Below are 22,890 nucleotides of genomic sequence, written 5' to 3' on the forward strand. Positions count from 1 at the left end.
GATTAAAACAAGTTTTATTTTTCTTTCAAATTATAAAGATTAAAAAAGATCAAGACTAAAATAAACTTACACCAAATTTAAAAAATAAAAAATATATTTAAGTCATTTATAAAATATTTTAAGAAGCGAGAAGCTTTATTGTAAGATAAGTAGAAGTATTATAATCTTCAAAGTGAACATTTTTTTTTTGATTTTTTTCAATTAGTATAAACATTAAACAAGATGCATTTCCATTTGATTTGAACTTGAAAGCCATCTATGCACTAAATGAATCATTTCCAGCCTGGAAGTATATCATTGGCAAGTTAGCCCTTATGAGTTCTTTTATATATATTTTTCCTCTCAACTCTTCTACTCAAATTCAATTTCTCTGACACAGAGAAAATATCCCCGTTAAGATAAGATGATGATGAAATCATCATATTCTTCATACCTTTCTATATTATTCCTATTTTTCCTTCTCCTTGTGGATAAATCCCTCTCCAAATCCGGTGCACGTTTTTCTCTAACCAGAGCAGTGTTCATGCCGCACCACCCAGTGATTGGTGGTTCCCAATGGGATCAAACCGTCGAGACCGTGGAACAGCAAGAGTCTGCTCCACAACCAACGAAGCAAATCAAAGGCCTCTCCAAAATCAAAGACTACTTCTCCAACTTCGGCTACCTCCTCTCCTCCGGTGGCACATTCAACGATGATTTGGACCAGGCAACGGTTTCAGCCATCACCACCTACCAACGATTCTTCAATCTCAAGATCACCGGCGACTTAACCAACGAGACTTTACAGCAAATCTCGCTGCCGCGGTGCGGCGTCCCCGACATGAACTTTGACTACGATGTCTCCAAAGACAACGTGTCGTGGCCTATGTCCAGATACCATCGGAGATGGTTTCCGGACAGAAACCTCACGTACGGGTTTTCTCCCGCGAGCAAGATCCCGTCCAACGCGACGAAGGCGTTCAGGGACGCCTTCGCACGATGGGCGGGATCTGTGCCTGGTTTAAACTTGACAGAGACGAATTACAACAGCGCCGACTTAAAGGTAGGGTTCTATAACTTGGATGAAGGTGTGGAGGATGTAGTGTGGGGTGAGAGCATTATAAGATTGAATGCTTCAAATGTGGTTTCTGGAGAGATACGTTTGGATGCGACTAAAGACTGGAAGCTGCCCGGTGAAAAGGGTGAAAACGGCACCGCATTGGACTTGGAGAGTGCAGCGATGCATCACATAGGGCATTTGCTAGGACTTGATCATTCCAACGATGAAGAGTCTGTTATGTACCCTTATGTGTTGCCGTCGCGGCGGCAGAAGGTGAAGCTTTCGAGTTCTGATAAGGAGAATATTCGGCTTGTGTATAGCAAAGGTCACTCTGGCAATGGTGGAAGTTGGGGAGTGGTTCGAATTGTAACCACCTTGGCTCTTGGCTTTGCTTATTATGCGGTGGTGCTAGCTTGATTGATGTTGAAAAAGGTACCTACTCAATAGTGTTCACTCCTAGATCAAATCTCACATGATAAGTAATGGTGGACAAAATGGGATACATTGAAATTCTGCATCAATTAAGAATAAGATGAGTTAAACTATATAGATAAGAAAAAAAATTATTTTAAAAATTGATTATGTAATGTTGAGTTAGACTCATAATTCATTTTCTGATGGAGCTTGTTAGAAATAACTTTATTTGGACCTCGATTAATGGTGTGAGTCATGAGAAAATTAGAAAAAGAATGTTGAATGTTGAGGTGTTATAATTCTCTGTTATAGTAATTGATTATTAATCTGTTTGCAAAAACGTAGGCGTTTTAAGATTCGATTATGATGAGTTTAAATTGAGTGGTTTTGAAAGATGGCGAGGAAGACTACGTTTTCGTTCAAATGCAACATAACAAAGTCATGGAAATGACAAAATTTAACTCGAGCTTTCGGATAAGGTTTTGGGTTCTGACTTATGTTTCTTGGAATTTGATTATTGTTGAATTGAATGTAGAGGTTCGTTATGATCGGTCCCGAAAGGTTTATGAGGATTGGATGATTTTTTGAGCTTTTTTGTTGTTGGATGTCAATTAGGCTTTGTTTGGTGTTTTTTGCTTTTATGAATCTGTAGCTATTTTCTTTTGTTTCAATAGTCAGCATGATAAGTCGGTAATAAAAAAAAGTGATTGAATTTGTTTAATTTGTTGAGGAATTGTCTTTCATTTCTTTACAAGAACGGCCAGAAGGAGTATTATGTTTTTTTTTTTTTTTTACTTTTATGTTTGTTACAAGACAAAATTCTACAAGAAGATATTCCCTATTATCAATAATTGAATTCATTTTTTAAAAATTGGCTAAAAATATCCACATATTAAAAAAAATCTTGTTCCACAAGAGTTTTCACTCATGTATAACTTTATTTAACTAAACAAGACTCAAAATGTTCACAAATGAACAAAGGACAACTTTGCTTTACACTTCACTTTTATATATTTCGAACATGAATAATGTATGTTCACACTATTATTCAAGCAAAGACAATATTGTTGAAACCCTTGATTTTTACAATCTCAAATCATCCCCAATAACAATAACAAAGTGTCCTGATAACAACGAGCTGAAGCTCCCATACAATCCAAATAAGGAGGGTATGGATTGCAATCACTATCTCTAACACATTTAGCGTAATCTACCTCTCTTGCCTTTGCATTTGATTCCCGCGTGACCCTACGGATGAAAGACCTGAAAAGTTAATTAAGTGTATGCTTTCAATATGAGTATAAATGAGTAAAACATCACATGAAACTTAAAATAGATAAATATAAATCAAATACTATGACAAACTTATATGGCAAGAATGACAAATAAAATCGTCAATTTGAATCAAACCTTTGAAATATCTCCTAGGTTGAAAATTTTAAGATACGATGATGGAATCTAATACAAAATGTTTGATAACAAAATTTATAGTGTCTTTTGAAATAATATTGATATTATAATGATAGGGATGAAATAAATAAAAAAACTAGATGTTCGCTAAGAAAAAAATAAACTTCTTTCTCTTCAAAGAATTTATTTTCTTTAGTTTTAATTTGCACACCTGATTTTTTTTCCCCAATAACAGTAACAGGTACCCTGATAACAACGAGCTGAAGCTCCCATTCAATCCAAATAGGGAGGGTAGGGATTACAATCACCATCTCTAACACATCTAGCATAATTTACCTCTCCTGCCTTTGTATTTGGTTCTCGTGAGGATGAAAGGCCTAGAAAGTTAAGTTTATAGTTTCGATATGAGTATATTTGAGTAAAACATCAAATTGAAAATGAGAGAGATAAATATAAAACAAATACCATGACAAGTTTGGATGGCAAGAATCACAAACAAATATACTAATTTGAATGTATCCTTTGACATATCTCCTAGGTTACAAGCTTAAGATGTCACAATGAACTTTAAAATCAGATGTTTCTTGGAAGCATATTGATCAATTGAATATTTATAGCAAAAGTATTATATTATTAAATAAAATGTAATTAATGTAGTCCAATATTATATTATTAAATAATAAATTAATAGTATATGTTCAATGTTATTGCTTGTTTGGGTCAAAATTATTTAATGTAGGTCAACATTATATTATAAGTAAACGCCTATAAAATAAATACAACATTATATTGGTTTAATTGTGTTATTGGCCCCTATAGTTGATCAAATTGGTAATTTTAATCAGTTCCTCTAGTTTTGTTTACTGAAATTAAGTTTTTATACTTTTAAAATTAATGGAATTTAGTCCAACACTTATTTTACCGTCAAATTTCTAACAACATTAGGAGACATGGATTTCATTGTAGATGATATGAAACTAAAATGTTGACTTGACCTTTAAAAATAAGGTTTGAAAATTGAAAAACAAAAGTTCAATGTGGGATTTGAGTCCACTATCCCATGTAATAATTTTGTTATATTTAATAAATGTCATAATTCATATATATTACTAAAAAAATTGACTAGCAAAAATAGTAAATAATATATTTATTAAATATAGATGGTAGTCAAATTATTAAACATAAAAAATTATTCAAAGTTATAATTCATATTTGTGAGTTTAATTCTATTTTGTGTGGTGTAAATTTGATTGTACATTGAATATAAGAGAGTAACAGAATTTTAAAATTTTGTTATAAGTGTCTAGCCTAAGTGTGAAGGATTGTTGCTCTGTTTTGCTTGTATAAAAGGACATACATACATCTTAAAAATATGAGTGTTTTTCATTCTATCATTTTTCTGTCTCTGGTGCTATTCCTAGTGTGTAGGTGTGTAATTCTTTGCTTGAAACAATGAGTGATACACGAGTGAATGTGTGAGGGAGTGAATTACATCTCTTGCAATTGAGTGAGGAACAATGTGTGTTTCAACAATTGGTATCTAGAGCATTGGTTTCGATAAAAGGGGCAAGAATCGCTAACAAGAAAAGAAAGAAAGGTTCTTGGAGGTGTTCTTGAAGGAGTTCTTTGATGGCTGCAATATCTGGCTTAATTCCTGCAAATCTACCAATTCTCACAAGAAAGAACTATGAAAATTGGAAGATTCAAATCAGGGTGGTGATGCGATTCCAAGGGGTTTGGGAGTTTCTAGAAGAAGGTTATATACCTGTGGGAGAGAGAGAAACAGATGAACAAAAGGCTGTCGATGGAGAAAAGGAAAAGAAAGATTGCAAGACACTTTTCATTTTGCACCAAAGTGTAGATACTGCTAATTTTGAAAAGATAGCAATGACTCAAACCTCTAAAGAAGCATGGGACATTCTAGAGAAATCTCATGATGGAGCCACAAAAACCAAGAAGATCAAGCTGCAAACTCTGAGGAGACAATATGAACTACTACAAATGGAAAAGAATGAATCAATTGCTGAGTACATCACAAAAGTATAGACAATGGTGAATTCAATGAAGGGCTATGGAGAAAAGATAATTATGCAATCAGTTGTAGAGAAGGTGCTTAGAACCATGCCACCCAAGTTCGACCATATTGTGGTAGCCATCGAGGAATCCAAAAATCTTGAAGAGCTTAGCCTAGAGGAATTGCAAGGATCTTTGGAATCTCATGAGCAGAGAATGAATGAAAGGATCAATGAGAAGAAAAGTGAACAAGCCTTGCAAGCACGGTCTAATCCAAAGAAGCATGGTGATAGATGGAAGAAAGAGAAAACTGAAGGGAAGAGCAATATATGGAGGGGAAATCAGAACAGTGATAAGGACCACAAGAAAGGAGGGGGATCCAATTCCCAAAACTCTTCAAATAGAAAGAAGTTCGACAAAAGAAGTATTCAATTCTTTAACTGTCAAAAGTTTAGGCACTTTGTTGATTAGTGTTACAGCAAACCCAATAACAAAAGAGAACCTAAAGGCGATGAGGCAAAATTGGCTCAGGAAGAAGATGATGACACTGAACAGGTACTGCTAATGGTAACTACTCAAATTGAAGGGGCAAGTGATAATTGTTGGTACCTAGACACAGGTTGCTCAACTCATATGACAGGAAGAAGAGAGTGGTTTCTCAACCTTGATCAATCTGTGAAGAGTCAAGTCAAATTTGCTGATGATAGAACTTTGAGTGCTAAAGGAATTGGGAAGGTCCTTATCAAAACAAAGGATGTAGGTCAGTCTTGCATCACTGATGTACTCTTTGTACCAGGTATGAAAAGTAATCTCCTCAGCTTAGGTCAATTACTAGAAAAGGGCTTTATGACTAAGCTTGAAAACAAGATGTTGAGAGTGTTTGACAGAAATCACAAGCTCATTTTGAAGTCCACTCCTTCAAAAAATAGAACATTTAAAATTGAGATTGATGTGATAGAACATAAGTGTTTTGCCACTACAGTAAACAGTGAAGAGTGGTTATGGCATTACAGATTTGGCCATTTAAATTTTAGAGATCTGATTCAGCTAAACTCAAGAGAAATGGTGTTGGGCTTGCCTCAGATCAAGCCTCCTAGTGAAGTATGTGATGGTTGTTTACAGTGTAAGCAATCAAGAAGCACTTTCAAACAAAATGTACCAATTAGGGCAAAGAAGAAACTTGAAGTGATTTACTCTTATGTGTGTGGCCCTATGCAAACTGAATCTCTTGGTGGAAACATATACTTCATATCCTTTATTGATTAATTGACCAGGAAAGTATGTGTTTATCTAATAAAAAGGAAGAGTGATGTCTTTGAGAAGTTCAAAAATATGGCAGAAAAGCAAAGTGGCTCATTGATTAAGATATTGAGAACAAATGGTGGTGGTGAATATGTTTTTGCAGAATTTCAAGAATTTTGTGATCAGGAAGGCATAATTCATGAAGTGAACTCCTCCCTACACACCTCAACATAATGGAGCTGCAGAAAGAAAAAATAGAACCATAATGAATATGGTAAGGAGCATGTTGGAAGGCAAGAGTCTCCCCAAGTACTTGTGGGGAGAGGCAGTGTCTACAGCTGTCTCCATCTTGAATAGGAGCCCTTCAAAGAGATTGGAAGGAATAACACCTAAAGAAGCTTGGAGTGGTGCTAAACCAAATGTGAGCCATTTCAGAATCTTTGGATCACTTTGTTTTAGGCATATTCCAGATCAGTTAAGAAGGAAGCTAGATGATAAAGATGAACAAATGATCTTACTCAGATATCACTCAACTAAAGGCTATAAGCTGTTTGATCCGAAGAGTAAGCAGATAATAATCAGTAAGGATGTGGTATTTGATGAATCTAGAAGCTGGGACTAGGAGCAGAATACTGAAATGAAGGGACCTTCAATAATGATAAGGTCAGAAGAGGAAGAAACTAGTGAAGGGAATGGTAAAACCACTCAAAGAGAAGTGAGACCCCAGATAAATGCACCCAAACCAGCTAGATTTCAAGGTTTTGAGATGTTGTCTGATGCTGATGTAAGTGCAGATGGGAATCTTGTACATTTTGCTCTGTTTTCTGAAGCAGAACCAATAAACTTTGAAGATGCTATGACTGATCAGAGGTGAGTTGAAGCTATGACAGAAGAGCTTAAATCTATTGAGAAAAATCAAGTGTGGGAGCTGGTATCTCAACCAAAATTGAAGAAGCCCATTGATGTAAAGTGGATCTATAAGATTAAGACAAATCTAAAAGGCAAGGTGGTCATGTATAAAGCTAGACTTGTGGCTAGAGGATTTTTACAGAATGCTGGGATTGACTACAGAGATGTGTTTGCACCAGTTGCTAGAATTGAGACTATTAGAATAGTAGTGGCAATTGCTAGCCTAAAGAATTGGACAATGCACCAACTAGATGTGAAGTGTGCTTTCTTAAATGGTCATCTTGATGAGGAGGTCTATGTGACTCAGCCACCTGGATTCTCTATAGCTGGCCAAGAGTCAAAGTTTCTCAGGTTGAGAAAAGCTCTTTATGGACTTAAGCAAGCCCCAAGAGCTTAGACCAAGAAAATTGACGATTTTATGATGAAGATCGGCTTTGATAAGTGTAGCTGTGAGTTTGGAGTCTATGTAAGATCCAAATCAGTAGGTAATATCATTATTGTATGCCTCTATATGGATGATTTGTTGATCACTGGTGGTAATGAAAATGAAATAGCAAAATTGAAAAGGGAATTGATGAGCGAGTTTGAAATGACTGATATGGGGGTCCTATCCTACTTCCTTGGACTTGAATTCAAGAAGACTGAGAATGGTATTTTGATGCACCAAAGCAAGTATGCAACATAAATATTGAAGAGATTCAACATGGTTGAATATAATTCGACCAACTGAGGCAAGTCTTGTACTTGAAAGGAAAGGCAAGGAAAACAAAGTCGATGAAACTGAGTTCAAACAGATTGTTGATTCTCTCAGGTACTTGTGTCATTCAAGACCTGATTTGGAATTTGTTGTTGGACTGGTAAATAGATATACGAAAAGACTCAGAATTCCTCATCTCCTAGCTGCTAAGAGGATTCTAAGGTTCATAAAAGGGACCATCAACATTGGAATTCTATTTCCAAATAAAGACAACAACAACTCAGAAGAATTAGTGGGATATACTGATGTGGATTGGGGAGGAGACAGAGATGACAGATAGAGTACTACAGGTTACATATTCATGTATGGTGTAGCACCAATATCGTGGAGTTCTAAGAAGCAATCCATAGTGGCTTTATCAACATGTGAAGCTGAGTATGTTGCAGCTGCAATGAGTGCTTGCCAAGCTGTCTGGTTGGACACATTATTACAGGAATTAAAAATCTAGGAGAGTGATGGAGTGAAGCTTTTTGTGGATAATAATTGAGTTATAAGCTTGTCAAAGAATTCAACCTCTCATGGTAGAAACAAACACATAGAAACAAGGTTTCACTATCTTAGGGATCAAGTGAACAAAGAGAAACTGAAAGTGGAGTACTACTACACATTTGATCAACTTGTTGATATTTTAACCAAACCCCTAAAAGGGGAGAGGTTTAAAATGTTAAGGGACAGAATTGGCTTGATGAACCTAGGAGATCAGAATTAAGGGAGGGTGTGAGAGTTTAATTCTATTTTGTGTAGTGTAGATTTGATTGTACATTGAATATAAGAGAGTAACAAAATTTTAAAATTCTGTTATAAGTGCCTAGCCTAAGTGTGAAGGATTGTTGCTCTGTTTTGCTTGTATAAAAGGACATACATACATCTTAATAATATGAGTGTTTTTCATTCTATCATTTTTCTGTCTCTGGTGATATTCCTAGTGTGTAGGTGAGCAATTCTTTGCTTAAAAAACAGTGAGTGATACATGAGTGAATTGGATCTCTTGCAATTGAGTGAGGAACAATGTGTTCCAACAATATTTATATATAAATATAATTTTTTTTAATATTATATTTATATACTTCAATTTTCTATTTTAAAATATTTTTATATACTATTTTTTATACAATAAAATTCATAATGAATATTTTAATGTGTGTACTTGAATATTTATAGCAAACAATGGACTTCACATTAATGGCATAAAAATTGCATGCATGTCAAATACTAAAAAATTGAAACGACTTGAAATTTAGAGTATCACTGCTTTGATCGTTTAGACTTAGAAATCCAATTAACTATGGTATAAATTCATGGATTTGATTTTTATGATTAGTTTTTAAAACTTTCATTGGCTTTTACCTTCTGAATGTAAAAATTCTTTTAATTTAAATTTTCAATAATTATGAAATGGTATATTAGGATTGATTCCAAAACATAAACTTTTATACTTGTATAGACTTTCTTTTATTTTCTACATTTACATTCTATACTTGATCTTAGCGCAAGCAAATATGCTGGTTTTACTTAATCTACAAAAAGTAACATACTTTATCACAGAAAATAATTTTGTTAGAGCATATTTATTTGCGATTATAGTGCATAGCGCTAATACATTAAACATACAGTTTTACTAATAGTTAAACAACATAATACTGGAATTGTTATCTCGCTTTATAAATAATTGAGACTAAATTATAATTTTGTATCTTTTATTTTTTATTTGTAATTTTAGTTTATTTTAAGGGTGTCAATTTGTCCCGTAAATGGGAATTCTCACGAGAACTGTCCTATTTGGGGCTCCACATACGATAACTTTTTTCCCATGAGTTTGATAAATTACAAAATTATCCTTATATTTTAAGAAACCTTAACAAGTAACAACTTAATCCCAAGCTTAAACCATCTAATAACTTGTTCACTTCACTTCTCCTCCTAAACAGTGTTGTGCCGTTCACTTCTCCCTAGACCACACTGTCGCCACCCAGTCCCATCACCGCTCGTTGGTGATCACCTCAGAGTGTAAGTGTTGGCTACTCTCTTCCTGTCAATGGAATTGTTTGCTACACATCACCTTCATTTTTTTCCCATGGTTTTGCTTGATCATTTCAGAATCACATTTTACATTTGAAAGTTTTAATCTTTTATTTTCTTTGGCTAGTTGGTTGCTCAAATTTGAGTTTTCAGTTCAAACCCAAATTTACTTTCATGTTTTGATTATTAGGGCTTTCTTTATTTCTTTGAAAGATAATTTTTTTTTGTGAATTAATGGTCGTGGATCATATTGGAAGTTATGTCGGTGGTCCATCATTTACAATATATAATTTGGGGCTTAGCTATTTCTTTGTTTGTTTCTTGTCTTTTTTTTTGTTGTAAATTGTTACTTGCAACAGAATGATGAGTGCGATACATTGACAACAAAATTTCATGTTTAGCTTTCCATTGATGATAGCGAGGTAATGAATATGTACTAATATACTATTAGTTTACAGACTTGCAACATTGGAGGGCTGCTGACTTGACTTGTTGGTTGCTGAATTGGAAAACTTAAACTTGCTAGTTGTTCAAAATATTGCAAAAAAAAATTTGTAGTTTGAACTATTTGTATTATCATTGAACATTATGTTTGTGTTATTTCAAATTAAATGTGTTGTCCATGTTTGTTTATTTGAGTTTAATAGTATATGGATTATTTGAATTTGAATATCATGTTGGTGAGACTTTTTAAGTCTTTTTTAAATTTATTTATATTAGAATTTAAAATTAACATTTTTTTTAAAACAAATCGAGGCCTTGCGGGGACGGGGAAGGGGAAAAAATTCCCCGCAACAGAGATCAGGGACGAAGACGGGGTAACTGGGTGGCAGGGACGGGGAGTGGCCCCCGCCCCGCCCCGTTGGCATCCTTACTTTACCTTTTTTTTTTATAATTTTAGTTCCCAAATTTTAAAAAATTTGCAGCTTTAGTCCAATTTTTAATTTTATATACATTTTTTTTAATTTTGCTCCAATTGAATCTTAGCCATAACATATTTATTTAAGGTACCGTTAATAAATAATTAAATTAATTAAAATATCAAATAAAAGAAATAAATGTATGCAAAATAAAGGTTTGGATCAAAATTGCATATTTTCTAAAATGTAGGAACTAAAATCGCAAAAAAAAAAAATATAGACCAAAATCATGAATCTAAAATTTAAGAGAAAGAGAGAGACCAAAATTACAATTTAGTTAATTTATCTTTGCCTAATTTACAAACTCTCATACATCATCATATTGTTATTATATTGAATAATGCTAATACATTAAAATTGGGGTCATATAAGTGTCTTGATTTACAAATAATCTAGGTTGCAATTGGGGTCATGGCAGGATGACAAAAAATACATTAAAATTAGAGAAGTCGTCACCATAGTTTATTAAGAAAAACTACAGAAAAACCTTTAAAAGAAAATGGTCTTGAAACCTGATTTTGGTTTTGGAAGTCAATTAGGCATAAGAATACCTCTAATTAAATGTGCAAATTTAAATAACTTTAAAATTACTTATTTTATCCCCCAAAATAAATTAAGAATATTTTTGGATATCATATTTTTTAATTCCAGGACTGTTTTTTTTTTTTTGTGGGATGTTTCCCCAAATTTGGTTAGGAGCAAATCCCTTCGCAAAATAGAATTGTTCTGAAATCCATGAAGAGCATATGGTGACTGCCGCTATTGGTACGAAAACCAGCTGTAGATATGGCTTATAACTATACTTGGTACAAAAACAAAACTACTGTTGATAAGGAACCAGAATCGATGGTAAATAGAAAACTCACAAATCAACGTTGTCAAATAAATTATCTCATTTCATTATTTTGTACAATAATTGAACTTAAAATTGCCAGAGTCTCGAGTTACAAGTACAATATACCATAGCTCTCAAGCATTGCAACGAAATTTAAATAATCTAATTCAGGTAACTTCTTTTATACAACTCAAACAGTATTCGCCTCTTGATCTCCCCCTAAACCAACAAAAGGATTCCCAAAATTGGAGCTGGAATTCATGGTTGATTGGAAACAAGAAACTTCTACCCAGTACCTTCCACAGCTTTCTAAGACAGGGCTCGCTAAAATTGCACAACACAAACTTCCTCTAACCCATCTCTGCTTAGTGAATATGAAACAAGCTCTCGGAATTGAAAAGCTTCCATTATATATACAATGCTCTGTAATATTAGTCGCTAGGAACAAGCACCCTTGAATAGAGAAAACGCAAAGGGAAACGTCAAGAATGAACGTATCGAAACTATTTTTGCTTGGGACTTTCCCAACACTTGAAAGGTTCCTGTAATTTCAGACTTGAAAAACAATATCAAATCAAATTTGTATATTTAGATACCATGTTTGATCCATATTCTCAGAGAGCTTTGGAGTCAGAATATAAGAATAGTGGCTTTCGTCAAACATGTTTATCAGGCTCCCTTCTTTTGGTTTGTAGTTTTGACCTCCTTTGTAAGCATTCTTGGAGCTATGGCCATAGCCATTAACTCTTGGAAGAGGAGCTTACAAGCATAAGGAATATAAACCTACATGGACAATCAAAAGCAAAAAAGAATTCAGCACATGGAAAAGCTTGGACTTTGACTGTGTTGCCAGAAAAGATAAATGGTTATTCACCTGAACAATGTCAGTTTTGTTCTTGCACCCCCTGCACTCAAAAGAATTCTTTTTGAGATTTGCAATAGCTATCAACCCACAACGCTCACATACATGGACCCTGTAAGCATCACTTTGATCAAACAACCTTTCCTTTAAAAAGTGAGCAGCTCCATGAGCTATCATGCAATCTCGTTCCATCTCTCCAAATCGGAGACCTCCATCTCGTGAGCGTCCCTCAGCAGGTTGCCTTGTGAGGATCTGCACTGGACCCCTTCCACGAGAATGGATCTTATCATCAACCATATGCTTCAGTCTTTGGTAATATGTAGGGCCAAGGAAAATCATTGCACTGAGACGTCTCCCTGTATGACCATTGTACATGGTCTCAAAACCACGCATTTGGTACCCACACTTGTGTAGAGCTTTACTGATATTGTCCACCTGGATTATAGTAACAAAAGATAGAATTTTTAAACATTATCACATGTGTCTTGAGATAAACCTACAAAACAATAATTTTTCCGACAGGTTAAGTTGAGGAATCATTTTGACCAACTCTTACATAAAAAGATACAATTTACCCACCACAACAGACACTTGCTCTACATGATTAGGTTCATAGTTCAATAGTGAATAGCAAATTGCTTGGCTCACTTCTGGGCAGACAAATTTTCATAGCCATAACAGCTTACTCACAGTCACAATACATACCACAAGAACACATATTGCCAACTAGTTATTCTTATGTAACTGGATGCATAAGCATTTCCACTTTCTAGCAAATATTTGTTGTTACATGACAGAAAATTGGATGGAAGAATGCTACTTACAGTAACATCTGTAAAAGGAGTTGCATCTCCCTCTTTTCCCATGTGGGCTGCCACCTTCCCCATGATACACTCAATAAGCTGACCAATTGTCATTCGAGAAGGAATAGCATGTGGATTGACAATAATATCAGGGGTAATGCCTTCCACAGTCCATGGCATGTCTTCTTGTGTATAAGTCATACCCACTGTCCCCTTCTGACCATGTCTACTACTGAATTTGTCACCAATCTGTGGTATACGAACAGATCTCACTCTTACTTTCACAAATCTTAATCCATCAGCATTTGTGGTCAGCAAAACCTACAAAATGGACAAAATATTATAATCCAGTAATGAAAGAAGTAATGCCCAGAATTCAGGATTCTGGAATACATTAATACGCTCTTCACATATAGAAATTATAATTTAATTTTGTCAAGCAACTCTTATTTAATGATTAAAATTTAAAACCTCCCTCTCATTAAACATTCACAACATAGGCTCAAACTCAACATGTATGTAGGCACCCAGGTTAAGAGAGAGAGAGAGAGAGAGAGAGAGAGTGAGTTAAGGAATGCACTCAGGAGACAAGACTCCCCAAAGGGTCTTTCCCTTTGACTGAACCAATTGCTCAAGGTTACAATCTGATTATTCACTAACTGAACCAAATTGCTCAAGGTTACAATCTGGTTATTCACTAACTGCCTATCCAGCAAACTGTTTATATAGTATATACATATTTAACTACTCTAACTAACTCTTCCTACAGGAGCAGACCCTTAAGGTGCTATCCTTATTGGACTGGGCCACACACTAAAGTAAATGAATATGATAAACTTTACTTGATCAACAATTCCAGTTTCACTGTGACGTAAGCTTATGCTGTGATCACGCCTTGTGTAACGTAAAGCTTGTCCCTGTGCCTCCTCCTGAGATATTGGGGTGGTCTTTCCAATGATAACATCCTCACCAGATACTCGTGTGCCCTATTTCATAATAATAATGTCTGGTAAAAACTCTTGGGGACAGACAACGAAAAAGCATAAATTCAGATATGCTTACTGGTGGGGCAAGACCATCATCATCCAGCTTATCATAAGAACCATGTCTCATTCCCTGAAAAATGAAACTTGGTAAGAGACCACCAACAAGAAACCAATATTCTTTTCCAAATAAAAATTGCAATGCATGAATAGTTGCTTGCTACCAAAGCCAAAATTCTCACCATGGTGTTAGCTCTATCTGGACGGCCAAAATCTTCTTTCACTAGGGTTCCCATCTTCTTCTCTTCATCTCTATAAAAAGATAAGAATGCAGCATATCATAAAAATCACAAACATGGCAACCTAAAGGAGAATATCTAATTAAGGGCAGACGTACCTATATGAACGGAAAAACAGAGACCGAAAGAATCCACGGTCTATTGACGATTGGTTCATGATGACAGAATCTTCTTGATTATAACCAGAGTAACAGGCAATGGATACAATGGCATTCTAAGACACATGTGTGATAAATATATTAGAATGTTTTAATTGTCAACATAATGATAAAATTATATAAATAAAGGAAGCAAGAATTTACAATTCCAGCTGGGAGTTGACGGAAATGAAGATGCTCCATGGCTCTTGTAGTGACCAGTGGCTTTTGTGGATAATATAAAACATAGGCCAAGGTATCCTAAGTAATGGAGCAAAAACATAAAGTAAAATTCAGTGTCAGGTAAAACACAAACGAAAAAAGCAGGCACACAATAATCACAAAAAAGAAGCAAACAATACCATTCGAAACTGGTAGTTTGTAACATATATTCCCATTGCTTGCTTTCCCATTGCAGACTGATAAGTGTTACGTGGGGACTGATTGCACCATCCAAAGGTAAGTGAGATGGATAATGTGTATTAATCAGAATGAGTACACAAAAAGCACCATATTTACCTGATTGTGATCAGGAAATGGTATAATGGAAGCACATACACCCAGAATTAGTGATGGGTGGATTTCACAATGAGTGTAAGTATCGGAATATGCATCTTCTGGATTGATCCTAGCTTGTACAAGATCCTGTAACATTTATTCAATAATCATTTTTTGTTGCTTTATTAATTTGCATTTAGGAACATAAATATAAAGGGTATAACATTTCCCAAATCAAGAACTATAGTACTAACATTAATTGTCATGGAAATCATTGTAGTCTCTTCTTCTTCCGTGTCAATATATTCTATAAAGCCCTTGGACACTAGATCATGCCATCCGCCATCTTCAGGGGATTCCTGAAGCAATTGAATGAGTTAAGCAATTACTGAAACAATATCAGCTCCTAAGATATACTGCAGTTACCACTGGCTCACCCTCTGTTGTAAAGCATGAATATCCTTCTTCTTTATGAGAAGCCTTTGCTTATCCACAATGAATAAAGGACGACTGCAACGACCATAATCTGTATATATACGCAATTCTTTAAGACGGATATCTCTGACAACCCCAACTTCAGTGTTCACATCAACCTGCACCGCATGAAGAGCCATCAGCCCCACACAGCAATTAAAATCTAAGCAACTAAAAAAATGGAAATACCATTATCATTTCTTATCTACTATATCATGCTATCTTATTTAGTTTGGGGGGAGGGGGATTTGCTATTAGCTGACAGATAAATTGAAAAAAAAAAGGCTGTAAAAACATCAAAAGTGAAATGATAGTTTACCCGACGTCTTAGCTTTTTCAATGTTCTCACCAACATATCAGGGTCACGATGGATACCCATCCAGCAACCATTTACAAAAATTTTTGTGGCTTGAGGAATCACTGCAGGAGAGATTTCCTATGTGGAAGGAGAATAAACAAATTTAAACAAGAAATCATATATAGAGAGAAACAAATTAACTTTATGCAGGAAAGCCGTTAACCTCAAAATTCTCTGTGCCCCATTCTTCCAAAAACTCCAGAATAGGATATGCTGCTGAACCAACTGTTATGTAGACCATCAATGCCAGATTCTTCACCAGTCCACAGGCCTATATAATAGCCCAATCACACTCATAAATACCAGAGAGTAAGATGAGTTCCTCATACTAAGTAGTAATATAGGAGTATGCTTGGAAAGCAAAATACACACTTGTCCTTCGGGTGTTTCTGCTGGACACATCATTCCCCATTGTGAATTATGCAGCTGTCTTGGTTTGGCCAACTTCCCTGGAATAAAAAGGGGAAGGAAGAAAACAATAAAAATTACAACTTAGGCAAACAAGCAATAGTGCAATAGTGCATAATCTAAAGAAACAACTGAGAATGCATTACCATATTGCATTAATGATATTAATTTATGCAAGCAATGTACAGGTGGGGAGGGAAGTATTGAAGGCTGGATCATAGCCAAGAAAGTTTACCTTCACGCCCTATTGGGGAATTCAATCTTCGCAAGTGAGATAAAGTGGATGCATAAGTTAAACGATTCAGCACCTGAAGCAGAAAATCAAAAACATCAATCTTATTTCTTCTATGTAAGACATAGAAAAATGATTACTTGAATGATAATGTAATAATTTATATTCATACCTGTGAAACTCCAGCTCTAGTCCCTGCAGCATTTGCTTGCCCCCAGTTACCAGTAGCAAGTGAGTATTTAAGTCCACTTGTGATGGTTTTTGCTTTGATAGCAAATTGCAGATTAACATCTTTCCCATTATCAACACACTGCACCATTCATGGGGTACAAAGGTTTAGGAAATGCAAAATGAATACAGCAATAGATGTAATTTGAAGTCAGAACAAACCTTCTGTACATATCCCCTGACATCTCTCGTTAGCTTTCTGAATAGCTGCATCACAAGTTACAGTAACCAGGAGTTGACTAATCAGAAAGTTACTATATAAAAAGACAAATGAAATTGGGTAATATCATAAACAAACCATTCTGAAAAGACCACCAAGTAAAGGACCAGCCAGATCCAGCCTCTTGTTTCCATAATGATCCCTATCATCCTCAGCCCTCCGCCCAAGTGCACACAGCAGTAGCCGGTGAATGATATATCTGTGGGGTAATGGTAGTATAATAATAAATACTCACTAAGTCATGAAAATGAAAACACAGGATCTGAAAAAGAATAAACATACCCAAAATAGTAAGCTTTCTTGGTCTCACAATATTCTCCAACGCCAACATGAGGGAGCATCTCCTTTTGAAGGATCTCCTTAGCATACCTGCAGAGTATCATACAAGTGTAACCCTTGCATCTTAATAAAGGGTGTCACGGAAATCATCCTCAGGTTTTTATAGAAATTCAACTCAACTCACTTAATTCTCTTTTCCTTTGTCACACCTACAGTTGCTCCTCTTTTCCCAATGTAGTCAAGTGCAACCTGCAGTTAAGATAAATTTATTAGAAAATAAAACAAAATTACCTAATGTTAAATGCATCTTCTAATAATAAAGGTGATACCCATCTTTCGTGTACACATTTTTTAGACTGTTTTACCTTTAACTGGACCTAAAAACTACCTTTCAATCACAACCATTATTATAAAGGATAACTCCTCAATCATGAGTTCGTGACAAGGCACGAAGTGTCTGTTTTCAACTAGTGGAGTATTAAAAAAGTGAATAAAATGATACCATATTTCACTAATAATATAAGTTTTGAATAATCTGAAATTAAAAAGAAATAACCATTACCGTATTCACTAATAATACCAGTTTTCAATCATCTGAAATTAAAAATAAACATTCCACTGCAAAATAAGATGACGGCAATCATATGGAAAGGGAGTGCAGTAAGGAAGAGAATAATATTGCAATATATAAAAGAAAAGAATTTAAAGTAGAACACGCAGACTGAACTAAGCTGGGTAACATAAAATATTGCAATTCAGGGAGGAAATACTATTTGGTCTCCTGAGCAAGGGAATAACAAGTCAGAGACTGAAATGGGAAGGGACTGTATAATGATCTTAATCTCACTAGGAATTATTGTAAATTATAGACTAGATAAGCAAGCACCGCTGTGGCTGCAATCAAGTATAAAACTAGCATAACCCACCTGTTGATTTTGAATTACAAACGCTTCTTCCAGGGAAGGACGTAGCAGCTCCATCATTTGAGTATATGAGAAGTCATAACATATATGCTCTAGAATATCTTTATCAGCAACAAACCCCAATGCTCGAAACACAATAATGATGGGAATTTCCGTTCGAATGTAAGGAAGAGTGGCACGTATATATTGTCCTGAAGAACCCTGAAAGGGTAAAAGTCCATAATATTAGACATCGCATAAAATAAAGCACACCACTGCGAATATATTGTCCTGAAGAACCCTGAAAGGGTAAAAATCCATAATATTAGACATTGCATAAAATAAAGCACACCACTGCAAAAAAACAACTTGCCCAAAAATATCTACATTGCACAATTAGCATTTACCCCTTTGGAACTAGTCCGAGAGAGCATGCGCACAAACATAGTACTGGGCGGTCTGTTCTGCGACTCTGCCATGGACCGAACTTCGGCCACATAGGCATACTTGTTGGGCTGCCTCTTCTTGAACACGTAGACATGGTTGGTGCTCATCTTCTCCTGAGCAATCAGAACCTTCTCACTCCCATTAATAATGAAATACCCGCCTTGGTCGTACGGACACTCCCCAAGCTCAGTCAAATCCTTCTCCGAATTCTGGTACAAGGTGCAATAACTAGACCGAAGCATTATAGGAACCTACAAAAAATAAAAAAGAGTAATCACTAACTAACTAATCAAGTCATTGAGCTTAAGCATTGAACAGCAACACTAAACTTAGACAGACAGACACCTTGCCAATGAAAACTTTGGTGAAATCCTGGGCCTCAGTGACCTCTTCACCGTCGTGTCCCTTCTTGATGACCCTTTTGGAGACATCAACATACAAAGGAGCAGAATACGTAAGGTTCCTTAACCTAGCAGCCTTGGGGAACAACGTGGCGGTTTCTCCATCAGACTCCGTCATCATAGGCTTACTCAAGTAAATCTGACCGAAACTGATCTTGTAAATGGTCTGCGCAAATTGAACCAAATCAAGTCATCATGATTATTGTTATTGTTAACCTAATAAACAGAATTTTTTTTATCAGCAAATGTTAGTTTGTTAGTTTTTGTTAGTAGAGGAGATCGAGCCCGCGACCTTTCGCCTCTTCCCAGGATGATATAAGGTTGTTCTAAGTGGTGAAGGGAGAATGGAAAGGTGGGAACGTTGCGGGATTCGAATGTTCGAATCTCCCGCTAACAAAAACTAACAACTCAACATTTACCAATAAAAAAAATAAATTATTATTGTTAACCTCACAAAGAGTGAATAGAAGGTGCATACTTCGGCGAAATCGGATTGGTGACCGGGATTGTGCTGCGACTCGGGTCGAATTTCAATATCTGCTGACTCATCGACAATTTCCTGCATGGTGTTCTGGATGAACTCGTCGAAGGAATCGAGTTGTTGACGAACGAGGCCTTTCTCTTCGAAGTATGCAGATATAACTGCCCACGCGTCTTCCTGCGTGATCTCTTCCTCGTCGTCTTCTTCCTCCATCATTTGCTCGTCGTACTCCTGTTCCTCTTCCAAATCCATGGCTTCTCGCGGGAGAGAGGTTTACGTTAGTTAGGTTTGAATTAAGGTTTTGAATTGAATTTTGTGTTGTTTTGTTATGTAAGTGATGGGACTTAAAATAGAGACACGGAAGTGTGTGAGTGTGCGAGGAGTGAAACTAAACCCTCATAGAGGAGTGCCCAAAATGTGACAAATTGTCATAAAGGGGGCATTTTTGTAAACTTATTTCTCAAATAGGGTTGTTGTCTAACTAATGCCATAATGGTGTTGTTTTCTACGTAAATGACATGTAAAAATCATGCAAACCGTCAGCCCTATTGACCAGTGGTTGTCACCACTTCCATTGATGAGTCCAGCGTGGATGGAGAAGTTGCCATTGCTGCTGGCGACTTGGGCTTCGAGGATATCGCCATCCCTGTTGGCGATTTAAGCTTGGTGGATTATAAAATCCCCTTAAATGAGAGTGAAAGTGAGCTTTGACGGAGAAAACCTTATAGCGAGAACGAAAGCTTCATCTCTTTTTCCTTCGTGTTCTTCCATTTTGTCAAAACCTTAGTAAGTTATTTATTTAATATTCTGTGTGTTTTATTTATTTAGATGTTTGTGTTCTGATAATTAAATTAGTTGCTTTAGATATTATAAAGTTTATATATAATGGAATAGTTTTAGATATTGTAACTTATTAATTTTGTATAGTTTATTTTTAGTTCTTAATTTTATATGGTAGATTAGGTTTAGTTTAAATTTTACATATTACATTAGTTTTAGTTATTGTAAGTTATTAGTTTCATATACTATGTTAATTAGTTAGAATGTTAATATTATTTAGTTTACTTATTTTAACTTTTTATTGAAATATATGATACATTATTATGGGTATGGTACTTATTTTTAGTTATAATGTTTGTATGGTACTTATTTAGTTTGTATGGTATTATTTTTTATATATATTGTTTAAATTTTTGTTTCCATAGTAATTTTTTGATTTATTTTAATTTATTTGTATAATATATGTTATTTAATTTAAAATTTGTTAATTGAAAAAAAAAATTGATAATTTATTTAAATTTATGTATGTATTTTAAATTTTAAATTTTGTTATTTGTAGAGTATTTTAATTTATTGCATGTATTTTAATTTATTTGGAGAGTATATTTAAATTTTATTATTTGTATCATATATTTTATTATTCAAATATATGTATTCTGTTATTTATTCAAATTTTAGTTATTTGGTATGTATATTTAATTAATTTTTTGTAATGTATAATTTTTTTTTGTCAATTTATTGTATTCTATTTTATTTTACAGTATCAATGACATCTTCCTCATCATGTTCATCAAATATACAAATTAAGTCTGGTCCAATTGATGGTGACGTTTTATGAATGCAAGCTAAGCATGTTTCAGAACATGTTTGGAATGGGAAAGAAGACAGAAAATTACACATCAGACGAGCTGTCCCCACGTATTAAGGGCAAGAAGAAATACCAGAGGAAATTATTCCTCTACTTCGGCAATTTGGTAAAACTTATTGGATAATGAAGATGAAATACCTAAAAATAAATGCGACATTAATTACTGCCTTGATTGAAAGATGGAGGCCTGAAACACATACGTTTCACATGAGATGCGGAGAGTGTGCGATTACTCTTCAAGATGTCTCTGTATTATTAGGTCTCCGTGTTGATCGGGCACCATTAATTGGTCCAACAAATCTTGATTGGGCTGATTTATGTGAAGAATTGTTAGGAGTCAGACCACAGGAAGGTGAACTTCAAGGCAGTGTGGTTAAATTAAGTTGGTTGGCTCACCATTTTTCACAATTAAATAACCATGACGGTGACGTACAACAACTATAAAGGTTTACCCGTGCATGGATCCTTAGATTCATAGGAGGTGTCCTATTTGTTGAGAAAAGCAGTAGCAAAGTTTCCCTAAGGTATCTGCAATTTTTACGTGACTTTGGACAGTGCAGCACGTATGCATAGGGACTTGTCATGCTTGCTTTTTTACATAGAGAGATGTGCAGCGCCACCCATTACAAAACTAAATCATCGGAGATATGTGCATCTTAACCCAAATGTGGGCATGGGAACGATGCACGACTTAGGCTCCAAAGAGGATTCCTCCCGTAATAGAAAATAAACCATTCAGACACAAGTTAGTCGTTTAAAAAATTAGATTTTATTTGAAAATAATTAATAATGTAACGTGTGGGCAATGATGATTTCATATTTTTTGTAGGTGGCTGCGACGTGGAAATCAGCATATTGACAATGATGATCTGATAGTTTTTCGTCTCGCAAATTGGATATCATGAAACAACATGAGGTAAGAAAATCGTAATGTATTGGTTAAATAATAAATAATATGTCATGTTTCAGTGAAAATTAACAAATGTATTATTGTATGCAGTTTCTGTGGGAGCCTTACACAGTAACTATTATGTCAGCGTTACCTCCAATTTGGTTGGAAGTGTAGCATGGTGCGCGGTGGTGCCACTCATTTGTTTCCATGTTGTTGAGTGGCACCAACCCGATAGAGTTTTGCAATAATTTGGAATGCAACAACTTATTCCCGAGTGTCCTTCGCAACCACTGAATATCCATGGCATAACACTGAAAGGCAAACAAGATGAAAATTGGGGACAACTGTTCGCCCCAATGATCAGTCAATGGAACAATCGAGTTGAGTTTAGGGTCGACGTTTATCCTCGACAAGAGGGCCTATTGAGTTTTAACTCCGACTACATGGTCTGGTATAGGCGAAAAATGAAGATGTTTGTCGACCCGAAGAATGCAAACATAGCTACATTGGTATTTATTTGTTTTTGAATATTTAAGTTCAAATTATTTTTTAAAGCATCGGCATTAATTTCCTCTCCCTAATAATTGCAGGCTAAAGTTGCAGAGACATTACAGTATATGGTGTCATCACAAGGGAGGAACACATGGACAGTTGATGATTTTGTGCCTTATGGGACAAAAATAATGATTTTATCCGAAGAGCAAGAGAGAATCACTGAGCCTGTGTCACATGGTCCAGCATCAGAGCGTCAATTTCCAGCACAAGAGTTTCACATTCTTC

The 22,890-nt window shown here is 35.2% G+C and overlaps 2 protein-coding genes across 2 annotated transcripts; one reads left to right on the forward strand and one right to left on the reverse strand.

The window, feature by feature from the left end:
- The first annotated feature begins 341 nt into the window (after positions 1-341).
- Positions 342-2,174, forward strand: LOC114425379 (metalloendoproteinase 1-like). Its single transcript, XM_028392294.1, has one exon. The coding sequence runs from the start codon at positions 404-406 to the stop codon at positions 1,454-1,456; it is 1,053 nt and encodes a 350-aa protein (XP_028248095.1). The 5' UTR covers positions 342-403; the 3' UTR covers positions 1,457-2,174.
- A 9,403-nt stretch (positions 2,175-11,577) lies between these two features.
- On the reverse strand, positions 11,578-19,903 carry LOC114367879 (DNA-directed RNA polymerase II subunit RPB2-like). The gene is made up of 25 exons (XM_028325115.1): positions 19,568-19,903; positions 19,034-19,255; positions 18,649-18,939; positions 18,266-18,463; positions 17,524-17,588; positions 17,343-17,429; positions 17,139-17,259; positions 17,003-17,047; positions 16,785-16,922; positions 16,616-16,688; positions 16,345-16,421; positions 16,136-16,243; positions 15,934-16,050; positions 15,578-15,733; positions 15,395-15,499; positions 15,162-15,287; positions 15,005-15,082; positions 14,808-14,903; positions 14,604-14,719; positions 14,449-14,518; positions 14,286-14,339; positions 14,066-14,209; positions 13,245-13,544; positions 12,433-12,855; positions 11,578-12,341 (listed from the first exon to the last, which is right to left on the reverse strand). The coding sequence occupies exons 1-25, from the start codon at positions 19,820-19,822 to the stop codon at positions 12,228-12,230; spliced, it is 3,579 nt and encodes a 1,192-aa protein (XP_028180916.1). The 5' UTR covers positions 19,823-19,903; the 3' UTR covers positions 11,578-12,227.
- Positions 19,904-22,890: the final 2,987 nt, after the last annotated feature.

Source organism: Glycine soja, chromosome 9, assembly GCF_004193775.1.
Source record: "Glycine soja cultivar W05 chromosome 9, ASM419377v2, whole genome shotgun sequence".
Lineage (NCBI taxonomy): Eukaryota > Viridiplantae > Streptophyta > Magnoliopsida > Fabales > Fabaceae > Glycine > Glycine soja.

Bases quoted from the DNA above. Each gene is read 5' to 3' on its own strand.
- LOC114367879 (XM_028325115.1), bottom strand. From the start codon at position 19,822: ATGGATTTGGAAGAGGAACAGGAGTACGACGAGCAAATGATGGAGGAA. The intron at 17,260-17,342 runs GTATGTTTATTC...ATTACCCCACAG, and splicing joins AAGAAAGCTTACTATTTTGG to ATATATCATTCACCGGCTAC. The intron at 15,083-15,161 runs GTAAATATGGTG...TGGTGCAATCAG, and splicing joins CATTTCCTGATCACAATCAG to TCCCCACGTAACACTTATCA.
- LOC114425379 (XM_028392294.1), top strand. From the start codon at position 404: ATGATGATGAAATCATCATATTCTTCATACCTTTCTATATTATTCCTA.